This window comes from Drosophila eugracilis, unplaced genomic scaffold, assembly GCF_018153835.1.
Source record: "Drosophila eugracilis isolate 14026-0451.02 unplaced genomic scaffold, ASM1815383v1 contig_2088, whole genome shotgun sequence".
Lineage (NCBI taxonomy): Eukaryota > Metazoa > Arthropoda > Insecta > Diptera > Drosophilidae > Drosophila > Drosophila eugracilis.
In genome coordinates, this window is record NW_024572964.1 from 7,582,758 (window position 1) to 7,599,039 (window position 16,282).

Consider the following 16,282-nt stretch of genomic DNA (forward strand, 5'->3'; position numbering starts at 1 on the left):
TATTATTGTGCTGCGCCAGAAGTTCGAGAACGTTGGTGGGGTAGCTCAATTTTGATGGCATAGATAGGGCAACTTTTGCCTTTTGGGTGACTCTTGGCGGTTTTGACGGTGCGATAGGCACAACAACAAAGTTTTTGCCTTTTGAACTTGTTGCATTGACAACCTGCAACGGAAGTTGCTACCCTTAGATTGCAACTGTGTTGCATTTTAGGGGGAAAACTGATAAGGAATATGATAGAGATATGAAATTTTGCTTCTTTTTAAGAAATAACTAGCTCGGCACGCTTGCCTTTCAATGAGAAGGACGGCAAAAGAAAATTAACAAAATTTCAAATTTAACTGTTTAAAACAGGGCTGCCAGCTTAGTTTATAGAGAGTTGCCACATACTCCCTCAGCTTTTAAGAGCTAGAGCTGCCAACTATAACTGATCAGAGCTGCCAACTTTACTCAATTTTCCAAATTTTAAATCAATTTTCCTAATTTCAATTTGGACGAATTTTCTTCTTTTATGTTAAGTTTATTTAATACACATTGTTTGGTGTGTAATTTATAGTTTCTCATGTTAACACCTTGAATTCAAGATAAATACCCTTCTTAATATAAGCAATGCAAAGAGGTAACTTTTAGTTTGGTTTTTCATTTCTTTTTCGGCGACTGCGGATGCATCTGCATCTGAGTATGCGGCACTTTTCCCGCTGCTCTGCAAATTGGATGCAAACCTCGCCGAGCCGAACTGCAGTTGGCAAGCGTGTTGACAGCCGCCACGCACTGCGATGGCCCCCCAGGGGTTTGGGATTGGGATTGGTACTGAGATATGTTGGGAGATATGCGAGGATATACCTTTCCACTGCCGCAATATAAATAGCACTGATTTGCGCTAACAAATACGGAGCGGTGGCTGTCGCTATCTGCTATCTGGCGACTTGCTGGCATTCCGAAAGTTAAGCCAACCAACCATACAACCCATTTGTTTATTATGAAAATACGGGCTGGCTGCTCGGTCTCCTGAGTGGTAGCTCCGTATTCCGTATCGCTGTCTCCGGTTCTGTGAGCCTGTATCTGTATGCGTGTGGATTCTCCTGCTGGTCTCGGTGTGTGTGTGTGTATGTGTGTGTATGAGTGCTGCCCACAAAAACCTTAAACTGATGACACACTTCACATGGAGGTTTCTGCCTCTGGCTCTGGTTCTGGCTCTTTTTTCGTTGCCGTGTGCCCGTTCACAGAGTGCACTGAGAAAAAAATTGAAAGAACTTAAGATTTAGGCATAAAAACAAATTTAGAAAAAAAAGAAAAAGTTAAAAAATAAGAAATCTTTTAGCTAATGAAAAGTTAATTATTAATCTAGCTATTAATAATTAGTATAACTTTTAACCTTCTTCTAAAAATAATTGTTAGTCTACCAACTTACTGGAAATTTCCCTCAGTGTACCTCATAGCTGGCTTTCGGTGCTGCATTTCCGCTTGAATGGCGTCTGTGCTCGGAGCAACTAACAGCCCATTGACAAGGGGCCGTGGGTGGGTGGCTAGAGGGTTGTAGGGTTTGTTGGGCTCGGGCTCGGGCTGGGCCGATGGGCGGTATCCAGTGAGATGGGTGGAGGGACAAGTGTGTCACCACACACGACCACGTAACTGAAAGGCATACTTACCGTTTTAAAACTGTGCGCTCTGTACATGGCACACTACTATATTGACTTTGAAGCATAAAAAGCTTTCCCAGATACTCCAATACACTGGAGGCGAACTCTTTATTACCGCCCACGCCAAGGAGTCATGTATCTGTGCCTGTTTTGAGTGTGGTGGTGTGGGGGTATTGTACAATGAAAGCGGTTGGAAGCCATGCCTTGGGAATAAAGAACGAGATGACTTCCTGATCGATCTGGCTTAAGTCCTAGCCCTATCAATGGTTACCGTTGGAAGCGGTCCCTGGCGTTTAACAGGCTTATCAAAGTGTACAGATTTCGAATCCTTCTTCAACTCCACTTTGGCATCGAACAGGGCACAGAAGTCCTTGATGAAGTTGCTTAGATTATCAATTCGCGATTGCAGTTGGACAAAGGTGCGTTCATCAAAGATCTTCACCTTAATCCGGTCAGCAGTGTCCATGGTTAGCAAAGCTAGATCGAGAAGGGTTCTCCGCTCATCGAGATTCTTGGTGCACAGGCGACCGAAGTTAATCACAAAGTCTTGCATGTCTTCTATTAGTTCGCCTACTATGATATAGTTTTTTGGTCTATAGTGAATAGTTTCGGGCTTTGCTACCGAATAAGCATAATCAAATTTTTCACTGATGGCTCTTAGATCATCCGGCATTCCTTTAAGAGCTTCCTGAGTGTATACCAGAAGACCCTGTTGGGAAAAAAGATAGTATAACATTTTGAATAGCTTATATAACTCACATTCATATCGGTTATGGCATGCCAATCCGACTGCAGTTCATAATCTGGCCACCAGTCCTCGGAGGGATCCTGGAATTGATCTCTGGTGGCTGGCACCATGCAAACCTTTGAGATGTGACTGAGCTGGCCCAGGCGAGGCTTCATCAGCTCTACAATCAGTCTCTGTAGCTCTGCAAGCTCTTTGCTACCTTTGCTATCCTTGGGAGCTTCTTTTAGCAGTTTATTTAGGATTTTAGGTGAAGCCATTTGGGAAACAAAGTTCAACTTTTTGAAATTGCTTGTATAACTAATATATATTTAATGTTTTTCTGTGACACTTGAAGTAGTTTTCTGAAAACCTTTGACTCTGACAATTTTCCTTCCGGTTTTCTGGACTTACGTTTTCCACATCAGCTTTAAAATATTTTTAAAATGACGAATATTTTGGTGCAGCTGGTGCTGGTGCCTCAGGAGAATGGCTAACTCTGCGTATACGCAACGTTGTCACAGTCTGTTTGCTTTGGGTTTATAAAACTGTCTAAATCAACATACAAACACACACACAGACACACACACTGTCAGATTTTGAGCATACACATAACATGTTGGTTTATTCACATGCTAAATTTTTAGTTTGTTGTGTTTTTGTGAGCTTTTCTCGTTTTAAACTAATTGTAGCCGGCACTTTTGACCCACAATAAAATGCCATTGTGACCCTTACGCTCTTAGTATGCTGTCTTGGGGCCAGCCAAACATAAATATAGAGGTGCAAATATCGTAATAAATTCATTGAGCAGAAAAGTGTCACAAAAGCCTAAATCAACAGAAAAAAAAACGATGGAAAATATTCTAATAAATTCATTAAACAAAAAGTTTTTCATAGGCATTAAATCTCTGGGTTTTTTGTGGTTCGTAATTAGTTTATGTGATAAAATCTGTGCACAGGAACAAATGGGTTAATCTTATAGAAAAACTGTGTTTGTTTATTTTTTGTAAATACTAAACATTTTTCCTGGAAAAAATATCAAAATCATTTCTTTTAACTGCAGCAATTTAGTATAAAATCCTTTTTTGCATTTGCTAAAAACCCGACAGCTCCTTTGCTTAGTTTTTCAGCTGCAGTTGGCTCTTGTGTATATTTTTATATATACATGTATGTAATATAATATATAGCCTCTTTCTCCCCAGGATAAACAGGCTGGCAGTAGATAGGCACTATGAAAGTCGGAGAGCCAGAAGGACGAAGTGACTGAAGGACCGGCAGACAGACGACGGACGACGGACGACGCTTCTGGAAAAACGTTGGCGCAAAAACTTTTCGAGATTTGTGTCAGCTCGTTTGAGAATTAGTCGTAGGTTTTTAGCAAAATTAAAAAAAATCTGTCACTATGCGGTTGGCATTTGCCGTCTCATTGTTTTTCGGTCCCCCGACTTGGTCCCCAGATCCCCTTGGCTGGCTGTATCCCCGCCCACTGTATCCCCGCCCAACTGTTTCCCCTTCAGATCCAGTTTGTGTTTCCATTTCTGTTTCTCTGCCTCTATTTAGATAGTCACTTCTGCTCGCTGCACATGGACACTGGAAAATGTACACATTAAAATAATGTTATATGAAAATGTTTTCCCAGTTTTCTCAAAAAATGTAGAAAGAACTCTCAAACTGCTGAACAATTATAGAAATTTTCAAAAATTATAGAAAAAGGTTTTTAAGTTAAGTTTAGCTGACTCTTAATAACTGAGAGAGGTTTTTGAACTTTGTGGAACTTTTTCTCTGATTTTCCCTAACCAAAACTTTTATTGTTTTCTCTAATTAAGCTTAAATTATCATTTTTTAGACTTTAAGGAACATTATCTCAGTCATAACTCTAGATAGAACATAAAATCGAGTGTGTGGATGAGTTCTCTCGGCACTTTGATGCGACTATGCCTTAAATAATTTATGTGCCGCAAAATGTGCAAAGTAATTTATTCTGATTATATGCAAAACAAGAACCGTCTGAAAGAAAAAAATGAAAATGGGCATCAAATAAAATGTGAAACGGCCGAGGAGTGTCAAGAAAAAAAGGCGGAGCTTTGGAGTCAAGTGCAGAGTAAAGAGAATTAAGTCCTGCACCTGGGCACTGCCTTATTTTCGTTTGGCCAAAAAAAAGTCTCTTCAAAGGGGCCCTAAAAATTTATGTTGCTATAATTTAGCTTTAAAATCGCACCAAACCTCAACCCAGCTCATCCGAAAAGTGAAAAGTGGCAGCCAGGGGGCGGGCCACGCATTTAAACGGAAATAAAATAAAATTACAAAAAGTGCGCAACTTTTTGACGTTGCGATTGTTATCCTCGTTGCTCTGGTGTTTTCTTTTTTCTTTCCTTTTTTTTTCTTTTTTTTGTATTTTACTGAGGGCCGAAACGGCTGTCAGAAAGTGATTTAGAAACTATGCTATGACCTGGGTACCTTGGGCCAGGTCGAAAGCCGAGTTCCAAGAGAGCGAGTTCCGAGTTCTCTGGATTGGCATTTTGTTTGTTGTTGGCCTGTCGGCTGCCTGTCGTTTGGCGGCTATAAAGTTGAATTTAAATTCAACATTTTCGGTATTCTCATTACCATTTCAGTGTGGGCCATTGAAAATGCCTTGAAACGAATTGAAATCAAATTGTTTTCACATTTCTGCGGTTAGATAATTTAAGCAAAATTCCCCAGCAAACCGAAAATGATGTTAACGTGAGTCAAGTGGCAAAATGTTAATATTAATTCAGAGACTCGTTTATAGTTTTTGCTAGCCTTAAATGCCGTTGGCAAATATGCTGAAAATGTCAAAATGTCGCTTACATATTTAATGCGCTCTAACAGGCTTAATCAACATTACAAAGTAATTAGAGTTAATTCTTTTGTACTTGAGCGAGCACCTGGCAGGTGGTAGAAGGCAGTTGGTAGTCGGTAGTCAGTCGACGGTATTCGGTAGTGGGTTGTCAAAGTGCTTACGCATGTAGCCGGTGACACAGCGACATTGAAGCTGTGAAAGCTGTAGCCGGAGCTGAGGTGAGAGGCTGAAAATGATGACGACGATGATGAGGATGATGATGATGATGAGGATGAGGATGAGACACCCGTATCTGTAAACTGTTGCGCGGCAATTTGCATGGTTAATTATCTATTAACTTGAGCATAACTTTTTCTGGGGGTGTGGTGTGGGCGAAGGTTTCTCAGGACTCGCAGCCAAACTGCAGATACACAGACACACGCAGGCGAATTAGAAGGCTCCAACGAAAATATATACATCCGTTTCCGCTGTTGTCCTGGCAGTGGCTGCCATTGTCATTATATGGGAGGTAAAGCAAACTGCGAAAAATTCAAAAGCTTCCAGGAATCAAGTGAAATTATTAATACTCTTGTGAAGGGAATGGAAAGTTAAGAATGTTTTCGCTGAACATTTTCCTCGAAATAATTCCTTTTTCTGATTTAATTAATTCTGTTTAGAGGTTGTTAAATCTTGTAATTAAATTAAAAGATATTTAACTAAAGGTAGAATAATAATATTTAAAATCTAACTTTTATAGCTGATATACCCCCAGCATGTACTTCAGTTATATAGCGTATAGGAGCAGCGTCAGCGGAAACAAGTTTATGGTAATCTTAATGCCTAAAGCTTTCCTTTGTTTTGATGCCGCTGCATGCCGTAAATTTCACTTATTAAATATTTGTGCTTAATTAAGAATTTAAGTCTCACAACAAGAGAGAGAGAGGGACTGTTGGGAGGTAAGTGACGTCAAGACCAGACTTCCAATGGCATTGGAGGGCTTGCACACAGTTCAATCTAGGCTTTAACTTTAATTATATATATAATTCAGGCCAGGTTATGAGTGCTTAAAATCACAGAAATAAAGCTGCCTTGAGTTATGACCTCCACTAAAAGTTTGGCAAGCTCTAAGTTGAAACATAACCATTTAGATTTCAGATTATAAATCATTAGGAAAGTGTTTGGAGTTTAAAAGGAGAAGACTTGCCAGTTAAAGGCTCCTTTCTATGTTTTATACCAAAAATTCAATAAAAATAAAAAGCCTTTTGTAGAAATACACAAAAGCTTCTCCTGCCAGCGACTAAAATAAATAAATCTTGTCCAGTAAGTAAATACAAATAACATTTTATAGTTTCTACAAACATCGATTGAGGAAGTTTCTGATTGAGACAATTGGAGAGTTATTGCCTGGCAATGGATTCCATTCGTCTTGCGACACATTCGAACCGAATCCGAATCCATTTTCGGTTAATTTTTAAGAGCCGCCCCAATCGATCTCCATTATTGACACATTTTTGACAAATTGCCAGATAGCCACAGAAGAAAGAAGGTGGCAGACAGAAGTTCTGTAAGTCCTTTTTCTTGTCCTGCAACTCGCAACTGAAACGTGTCTCGCATTTTTGAGAAGCACGGACAAAGGGCAGTCTACCTTTCTGGTTTTTCCGGCGAATCCCGAATGGCGATTGGCGTATGGCTCCTTGGCTGGATGGCTCAATGGAAAAGGGTCAACGATTTGCGTATTATTTGCTTTATTTTCAATACGCAGAACGAACCCTTGTCAGGGAGCCAAAAGGACTCATTGCTAGGCAATGAATGCCTCGTCGCTGCGCAAATATTACCACTTCTTCCCTCAGCACATGCCACATGCCACATGCCTCCTTGCCTGGCCTGCGACCGGTTGTGTCCTTGCTCCGCTTCTTTCGCACATTTCAGTTCATTTCTGGCCTTAATTATGTGCGGCACAGAACAAACAACAAATGCACTGGCAACAGCAACAGAAACACACATGCAGCCCATGTGCACATGCAGTTTCAGCCCAGTTAATTGCTCATGGCACTCGGAGGCTTCCCTTCCTCTCTCTCTCTCTCTCTCTTTCTCTCTGCGCCACTTGACCGACCTGCTGCTGCAGCTGCCGAGACGTCCTGCGACTGCCATCCTACCATTGTACATCATCCTCAAACCTCTACTCTCTTGGCCTGACATTATTTAAACTAAATGCTCACCTTAAAATCACATTCTAACAGTTTCTTTTGGGACTCTGAAAATGTTTCTTTTGCCTGCGGCAAGTTTTTCGTTATTTAAAACGACCTTTGTCTGCGCTTGACCCTCTGTCACAACGGCTGTTGTCGTCCGCCCCTACAAGTCCTGATTGCACTGAAAGAAAGTTTAAGTAATTTTAATGGGTTTTTAATTTACAGGGGTAGTTCATGGTATTCCAGTTGCCTGAATGTTTTCTAGTGAGCAAAGAAGCATCTTTTAGATTTAAGATTCAACCTTTTGGGGATTTCAATTTTACACAAACTAAAATTGCAAAAAAACCATAAAGCTTGAGAAACAAAAATGTGAAAAAACTTTCTAAACACTGCCTTTGATGTTGTTGAATTGTTTTTCAAACTCTCCACTTTTTCCACAGCTTAACAAAAAACATTTAAAAAGTATCTTCTCTTATGTTTATGGTTTCCCTTGATTTATTTTTAGCCAAATTAAGATTTGAAGAGATATTTTTGTCCAGAAACATTGAAACCATGAAATATTATTATATTTTTATATTTTATTACATTTTTTCTCAATACCCCCCCTTTACATTTGCGCTTTTCCCTTAACCAGTTGCCTTTGCAGCTGCTCGTTGTTGTGCACAATATTGCGGAGGCGACCGGCTTTGATGTCCTCTTATCAGTTCATCGCCCTGAATTGCTGTCGCACTTAAGGAGCGGTCGAAAAGGGTTTTCTCTGCCGTCGAGGTTAAGCCCTTTTTTGCGATGCCCAGATAGTTTTTTCCTCTCTTTGCCAGATCCGTATTGAAATAAAAGAACCAGTCGGAATGGAAAACTTTATACTTGGCTAAGCAAATGTACACGTAATAATATGGTCATGGCAATTATTATTCCAACAAGGAATGTGATAGCCCTTTGAAAAGAATGCAAACTGCAGTTCAGCTTCAGAGAAATGCTATGTAGAAGGGACAACTCACTCTTACCTTGTTTGGCAACTGCACAATGGTTAGGGGCTGTCAATTTAGTTAGCCCCCAAAAATGCAGGTAATAATGAGAGTCAAGCCAGCGGCAGTGAAAAAACATACAAAATGTCGACGTCGACTCACGCCCAAAAATGCCACTTCCTGCGGCTTAATTTCCGTTTCAAGTGAATTTCCTTGCTGCTAATTTTGTTGCACACACACACACACACACACACACCTATACAGTCAAAAAGAGCAAGTGCTGCTCGAATGGAAACTGGGCCACACGGACAGAAGTACGGACAGGGACACGGACACGGACACGGACACGGACATTGCTTTCATGCTTCGGCTCTCACCGACCAGTGATTTTCGCCGGCTTGCCATTTGTTTAGCGCATAGTTTTCTTGAACCAAAACAAAGCAATGCCAGAAACAAAGCGAAAACTTTAATATCCGCACTCAATGGCACAACAGCAACAAGCTACATGGCGAACAATGCCCACTTCAATGTCTATTGATGGGCCACGTGTGTGTTACAACCCACTATCTACCCCTCGGTTGCCACCTCTATACATAGTTCCTCGCTGAAACCTCTGCTATTGTCATTGACCTGGGTTTCGGATCGTTTATGCGACGAGAAAATTAAGGTATTACTTTGGGGAATGGTCAAAACATAAACTAAAACTGTTTTCTTAAAAATATATAATATTTTCGACTTTTTTTCGTCACTATTTTCGAAGGAATCCAAGTTGGATTTCTTGTACTATACTTCTGCTATCTAAAATGGAGAACTACTTATTTTTCCTTCCCCATAAACTTAGGGTCCAAAAGCCAGATTGTGAGTCCTCTGCAGACTCGGCGAATATTAAGCCATTGTGAGCCTTGCCAGCACGCTTTTAACCCGAAATTCAACGAGTTAGCGTCTCAGACAAAACTTTTTTAACTGAGCTGCAGCATAAAAGCTCCTCGGCCATTACTATCATTCACAGGGCCAACAACTACAACTACAATAACCGGCAGCTATTACGGGTGGCTTAGTCCTGGTGGCTTCTCGTTCCTCGTCCTGAGTCCTAAAACTGGAATCCTGGTCCTGAGTGTTTGCTGCCATTTTTATTTGCAGGGCTTTGAGTTTATGGGCAAATGTGCATTGAGCATTTGTGTCTCTATCTGCGGGGTACAGAGTCTGCAGCCAGGAGCAGAAGCAGGACTCAGGACGAAGAGCTCCGGGAGACTCAGGTCTCTGGACCCAGCAGCATTGTTTGTGGTTCATTGTCTTCATAGGCCGTATTCCGTATTCCGTATTTCGTATTTCGTATTCCATAGTTAGTATCTGCGGTTAGCAGTTCGAATGCCTCCTGCAAGTGGTTATCTTTCCAGGGCCCCTTCTGGGCTAATGTGAAATATGCATGCTTAATTGTAATTCTAAATCCGAAACCACGGCACATTAGTTGTCCGGGCGGCAGTCACTGTTGCAAATTAACATCAATAATAAATTTCGATTTGCGGCAATTACGAATGGGTGTAGTCCAGGGCACAGTCCCTATATATTATACATACAAATTGATTGATTTATTATGAGGTAAATACATAAATCTGTGGCCATTCATTGTGCAGCTCGATGGTTCGATGAAAAGCGTTTCGAAAATTATTCCACCAGCCATTATATATATTTTCTGCTTATATATCCTAACACAAACGTTAATATTTAACCCAGGGCTATTTAGAAAAAATCAATGTCTATGGCAATCCCGATGCCATAAACGTCACATGCATGCCGCCCCCAAAGGCAACGGTTGCCCCCACCACGGCGGTAAGTCATCTACAACGACAACGACGACGACGTCACCACTAAACCAACAGAATTGGCATTGGTTTGCATTTAAATTAATTAATGAATAGCCGGGCAAATCATCTTACTGATAAATTACATTAAAATTGCATTATGTCCACATAAGTGAGAGAATATTTGCCTGGGATTTCCTGCCTGATTTATTGAGACTACTAATGCTGCAAATAACATGTAATCAGATGCACTTATGTAATGATGCATTTTTAATCCAGGCGCTATTAAGTTATATTTTTGAATTAAGCAGCTCATCAAGGATAATCTGCTTGGTTTTACTCTGCAAATTTGCTATTTCTATGTTTATTTTGCACTAGAAATCTTGCTAAGAGAGAGAGAGAGTCCTTTGAAATGTCTGCAAATCCTAGTTAGACATTTGAATTAACTAACAAAGTGGTTAGGTCCATATACATTTTAGTTTTAACCATTCCCCTTCTTTAAATTATTATTTCTTAATTTCGTTTTATGTTTTTAAGGATGAGGATTCTTTGCTTTATGAAGGATCTGGCGAGGTATGTTGATTTATCTCATTTATTTTAACCTAAATTTCTCCCCTTATTATTTAACTTTTTACCTTTCCTTCTTTCTATATTTTTAACCCCAAGAGTTTACCCTTCGAAGATTCAACGGAAGTGAATATTTTAGGAGATGATTTTTGGAATCTAGGCGAAGAGGTTAGTCTGCAGCCTCGATTGAAGGGAATTCTATTAATACAATTAAGTAAAGTTATTTTCAGTGCATTGGACAAGTGCAGATTGGCATTGTTTTGCTATTTGCTATTGACAGTGCTCTTGAAAAGCCATAAAATGGGCATATTGGTTGGCAGTGGTCAGCTGTGTGGCTGCACTTTGCATAATTAAATATTTATATATTTAGTTATAAGTTAATACCCATGCCGGGCGAAATGAAAATCGATGAATAAACGACAACAGTTTGCACTCTGGTCTTAATGAGTTTTCGATTTCCCATTCCGCAGGCGACAGAAATCTTCGACGCCAGCGGTATGCAGCCCCCGGGACAGACGCAATACACGCACGAGAGACGTAAGTGCAACCAATCCCGCAGGAATCCATTCCACTCTGGCTAATGTGTCTCTTCTATGCTAATGCAATGGTTTTCACCGCATCCTTTTCCATTTTTTTTCCGCTCTTTTACAGCGTACCGCGGCATTAAGGGCGAGAAGGGAGAGCGGGGGCCCAAGGGCGACAGCATTCGCGGTCCGCCGGGACCGCCGGGTCCGCCCGGGCCCAAAGGTGAGACGGCCGCCTATCCGCCCTTTGTGGAGACAACGAGTGCGGGGGCTGTGAGTATTGCAAATTGAAGCTTATCTGCCGCGAGCATCTGCACAGAGAAAAATAATGATAAAATACAATAAATAAAAAAAAAGTTTACAAATACTTACATATTTAAATCTACAGAAAATGCCACAATCATTGCTTGAAATCCGAAATAATTTTCGAAATCCGAAAATCTGTAAGTTAAAGTTAAAGTTTTTATGGCATACTTTTGGGAAAATCAATTAGCAATTTCAAACCTTTCAAAATTTTTTGGTTTATCTGTTAGATATATTTTCTTTTATGATTCTGAAATCAAAGAAACTCAACATATAAAAGATTTTTCTCTGTGCCGTTGTGGTGGGCAACGCGAAATTGCCTGCCTGTCATAACGATGTGCCGTGGTAATGTGATCCGATCCCTAGCCAGGTGCTAAGTTTGTATTCCATTCCTCCACAGAAATACACTGGCGAGTGTACATGTAATGCGTCTGATATCCTAGAGGCCATCAAGGAAAATGAGTCGTTGCGGGAAACGTTGCGAGGAGCGCCAGGTGCGGCGGGCAAGGATGGAAAGCCAGGTACCCCTGGTCACACCGTAAGTACCATTCCATCTCATTTCGAGTGATTTTCTGTATTTATTTTCATACTCTAGCAGAGGATTATTTAACGATGGCAAAATAGTATAGATGAAAGTTATAAAAGGATTATTTATTCCAGTTTTGATAAGGAGAACAGACTAAAGTCTTATCTAACGAGATACTAAATTATAAAATCAGTTAAAAGAATGAGTAGGTTGTACTAATTTAACCCTAGTCAGAGATAGTAGAAGTCTAGAGCTTAGTTTCCATCTCAGAAATCGTATATAGAAGCTAAAGAAGTATAGTCAAGCTGTCGTTATACTTGAACGAACTATATAATCGAACTAAAAGGTATTTGAAGCTGGATAGCTGGATAGCTGGATAGCTGGAGCTAAACTCTCTTTCATGTTTTCCTTCCGTTCGTTGGGCTTATCTGTGTGTACGGCAATTTCATGTTACAACGGGTTGGCAAAAAGGCAATATTTGACATGAATCTAACACATTTTCAATTTCATTACACACATCGTCTAATCTCCAAGAGTGAGTGGCTTGAAGGAGGATGGACTGGGGAATTGGCAAGGGAGGGGAGTTGAGAGGCGATTTCAGCAAAAGGGGCTGCATGTTTTCCTATGTCAAACATCATAATTTGCACAGTGCAGTGTGTGTGTGTGTGTGCGTTAGGGAGTGTGCGTGTAACCGGAAATGGAAAAAACGTTAACGTACACTTACTCACACACACACACTCTAACAATCGCGCAGAAGATGAGAAAAACGAGAAAATGGAATGGAATCGTAACGAAAATTTCTTTATGCGCCAGCTCACGCTTAAACACTTATCCACTCTCCGGGTGCTACTCGTTATATTATCTCATCAGCTGGGAACGTCTTTGGCAACCATAAGAGTTCACTTTGGATACACAAAGGATGTCTCCATGCCTGTGTCTGTGTGTGTTCAACTACACTTGACTATGTACTTGCCATTTACTTTATATATGATATAGTAGATGTGTGTCTGTATGCTCGGGTCAAAGGCAAAGTCCACAATGTTACAACCTTCTCTCTCTCGTTTGGGCCACTCGACTCGACTCACTTAAGTGCTTATCACGCAACAGGGCCAAAAACTTTGAGCAGCTAACCGAAAGTATAGAAAAAACATTGAATGCATGTCCATTACTCGGGCATGGGGTATGGGGCAATGGGAATTATTCAAAAAGCGAAAGCAGGCCAAAGACATTCACTTCTAAAGCCGTCTGTCTCTCCCATTCAATCTCGCATTTTCTGGGGCACTCCAGCAACCTGTGGAACGCAGCCTCTTCAATGCAATGCAATACATCAAAAGGAAAGCGGTATGCTGGGCATTCTGCGGTCCATCGCCAGCAGCTAACAGCTAAGGGAAATATGCCAGCTTTGGGTCACCACCCCTTCCCCCATTTTCCTTTCACAAGCCATTCCGTCGACCCAAAAAACGAGGACCCACCCAAAATCCCCCCCCCAACTCCCAAAAGGCTTTGCCGGCACGGTGAAATATGGCAAGCTGGCGCGCATACCGGAAATTCCAGCGACAACTTTGTTGCCCCACTGCTAATCCCTTAACTAATAGCAATTAATTTAAAAGACGACGATAAGCAACAGCTACAACGGCTACAACAACCCAGCTACTAGAACATGGCACGCAAATGGCACACAGCGTGACCATTTTGCATAAGATTAAGAACATTGGAAGACACACATATTTTTTGTGTACCCATCCATGTCGCCTATTGGAATGTCGAGACCCCAAGCTAAACCAACCCAAAACCCAATCCAATCCGATTCCAAGGGCTTTCCGCCTCCTCCTAAGAAAACCCAACCGCATGCCACATGAACGGGGCCCAGTCGCGTAGATTAATGAGCTTGGACTAAAACGCAACGATTATGTAAATCGACCGCAGCCAGTTAGGCAGCCCAAAACTGAAGCTTGAACTCGAATCCCAAAAAAAAATAACAGAAACAACAACAGCTCCTGTAGTAGAACTTGCCATGTAGACGTAGATTTGTAGCTCTAAGGACGCAGGACACGTTATATGCACGCCCACTAATGTGATTTATTTCTCTGTCGCTGCCGGCGACGTTTCTTCTCTTTTCCTTCCCTCCGGATCTCTCTCCGTCTTGTTTCCGTTTACATTTATACAGGGAGCCACCGGAGTGCCAGGAGCTCGAGGCGCCCGGGGATCCGAAGGTGCCCAGGGGCTGAAGGGTGAGCCAGGCGTCGACGGACTGCCCGGAGTCGTTGGTCCGCCGGGACCACCGGGACCGCCTGGTTTGCCCGAGAATTACGATGTAAGTATTCCATTCAAAAACAAAATACAAAAACACTTTACTTTTACTTACAAGTTTATGTGCTAAATTACGTCTTAACGGGTTTTAACTTTAAATTTATTATGCAATTTTAAAGTTCATTGAGTGTTTCATGTGAAGCTTACTTTCTTGTGTAAAAGCCAATTATGTATTTTAGTTCAAGCAGGTCTCTTTTATTTTACTGACTAACAATGAATTAAAACGATCGAAAAATATTTACAAAACAAATGGCCTTATCTTAGCTTAACATCGTTTATCGAAATGATATCGATACTTAAGGTGACCATCCAGTAAGCCTTCTACACTTATTTGGTCCGAAGTCGATAAATAATAAAACTTTTAACCTATCGAGTTAGTTTTTCAACTTTCGATTTAAATCTGTTGGAAATTTTATTTTGATATTTTATACAAAATATTGTAAAATACTTTTTTCTTCTTCGGTGAAACTCTCAGAATATACTTTGGATCTTCCAAAGCTCTAAGTCTTAAAATAAATAAACTATTTAAGCTAAGATGTAAGACCTTTGCCCTCTAATCTAACATTTTTGCATTCAATTATTAAAAATGTTAATAAAAATAAAGAAATCTTGAAACCTAGAGGGTAAGGGTATTCAATCTTCGACTAATCGAAGGTAGTATTATTTTTAATTTCCCTTACTTCTTTCTATGTTTGCTTTCGATCAAAATTGCACCTTTTACACTGGGCAAACAGAGGCGTGAGACGGGCTAATGCAGTTGCTCGATGTCCAGGGACCAGGACCACATCCTTCCGTCCTACCACGTCTTGCACTCCTTGTCCATTGTCCGTCTGTTTTTCAATCACGCACATCTTTATGAATTGCGACTGGCCAAGGTAAACGTCCGTCGTGTTTTACAAGCCGCACAATTTGCCTAAACTAATTTCCTTCCTGGCTCGCGCAGTAACTGTGAAAAATTACCACCCTAGTGGCTCGTGGCGTCACGCCAGCTTCAAATTCCGAATCAGATTCCCCTACTCAGAGTCCAGAGTCCAGAGTCCAAAGCCCTACAGCCAAGTGTGAGAGTCTGCCAAAAGCGGGCACGTTCAGTGGCCAACATTGTCGTTGTCGCGAATGCCACAAATGGCCTATCTCTGCTAATAATCTTAAAACCGCAAAGGTTCCGCGGAAACATCTCCTGGCGAAAGGGCCGAAACGTAAGCGTCTTGAGCACGCGAGCCGCCAGTCCTAACCCAAATTGAAGTGGAGTCGTTGTGTCGACGTTGAAGTCAAGTGGAGTCTACACTGAAAGAAAAAAAGGTTTCTTATCTAATCGTTCTAAGTCATTGGAAAACAAGTGGCATGTAGCAAATAGCAAGTATATAGCCAAATTTAGTAAGTAAAGAATGCAGCTTTAGGAAACATTTATTCAAAAATAAATATAATAATGTTTAGTTCCTTGTTAGCCAAGACTAAAGTATTTCCTGGGTAATATTACAGTTAGGAATTAGCCTCCACATTTATTTACACGAAAATATGTTTTAAAAATAGATTTATTCTCCGTGCAGCTGGAGTCCTTAGAATAGCCTTTAGGCAGGCATGGGCTCATGATTCGGGGTGCCGCATGCCACATGGCAATGTCGATGTCGATGGCGGTGTTCCAGCTGGTGGCAATTACCGTTATCAGAGCACGGCGCGCAGTTCACGCGGTTAAATGCGGTAACACGCACACAGACACAGATACAAATACAGATACGGATATAGGGATAGGGAGTAGCCAACACTGCCAGTCACCCACACAAACGTAAACATATCACTCGTCGTGGCACTCCGCACCGTTGCCACTTTGAACCCTTTCATGGAAGAGTGAAACTTTTCTTTTTGCCGCTCGGCTTTATCACCGCATTTCAACGCCGTATGTTGCCCGCTTTTCCATCTAACAGTATGGGTGGTGG

The 16,282-nt window shown here is 41.1% G+C and overlaps 2 protein-coding genes across 11 annotated transcripts in view; one reads left to right on the forward strand and one right to left on the reverse strand.

The window, feature by feature from the left end:
* The window catches only part of LOC108107865 (collagen alpha-1(XV) chain), a 56,261-nt gene that overhangs the window by 26,687 nt on the left and 13,292 nt on the right, over positions 1-16,282 (forward strand). For 6 of the 10 annotated variants that reach the window (XM_017215634.1, XM_017215637.1, XM_017215638.1 and 3 more), the window contains exons 5-11: positions 10,051-10,146; positions 10,656-10,691; positions 10,785-10,853; positions 11,156-11,222; positions 11,337-11,482; positions 11,913-12,050; positions 14,206-14,352. In XM_017215634.1, the coding sequence (XP_017071123.1) occupies positions 10,051-10,146; positions 10,656-10,691; positions 10,785-10,853; positions 11,156-11,222; positions 11,337-11,482; positions 11,913-12,050; positions 14,206-14,352 (699 nt within the window). The remainder of the gene's footprint in view (positions 1-10,050; positions 10,147-10,655; positions 10,692-10,784; positions 10,854-11,155; positions 11,223-11,336; positions 11,483-11,912; positions 12,051-14,205; positions 14,353-16,282) is intronic. The other 4 variants (XM_017215639.2, XM_017215640.2, XM_017215641.2 and 1 more) reach the window with 2 other exon arrangements.
* On the reverse strand, positions 1,733-2,737 carry LOC108107867. The gene is made up of 2 exons (XM_017215645.2): positions 2,398-2,737; positions 1,733-2,347 (listed from the first exon to the last, which is right to left on the reverse strand). Exons 1-2 carry the CDS (start codon positions 2,641-2,643, stop codon positions 1,883-1,885), a joined length of 711 nt encoding a protein of 236 aa, XP_017071134.1. The 5' UTR covers positions 2,644-2,737; the 3' UTR covers positions 1,733-1,882.

Excerpts from the sequence above, each read along its gene's own strand:
- LOC108107867 (XM_017215645.2), bottom strand. The coding sequence starts at position 2,643 with ATGGCTTCACCTAAAATCCTAAATAAACTGCTAAAAGAAGCTCCCAAG. Across the intron at positions 2,348-2,397 it reads ATGCCATAACCGATATGAAT|GGTCTTCTGGTATACACTCA; the intron begins GTGAGTTATATA and ends TTTTCCCAACAG.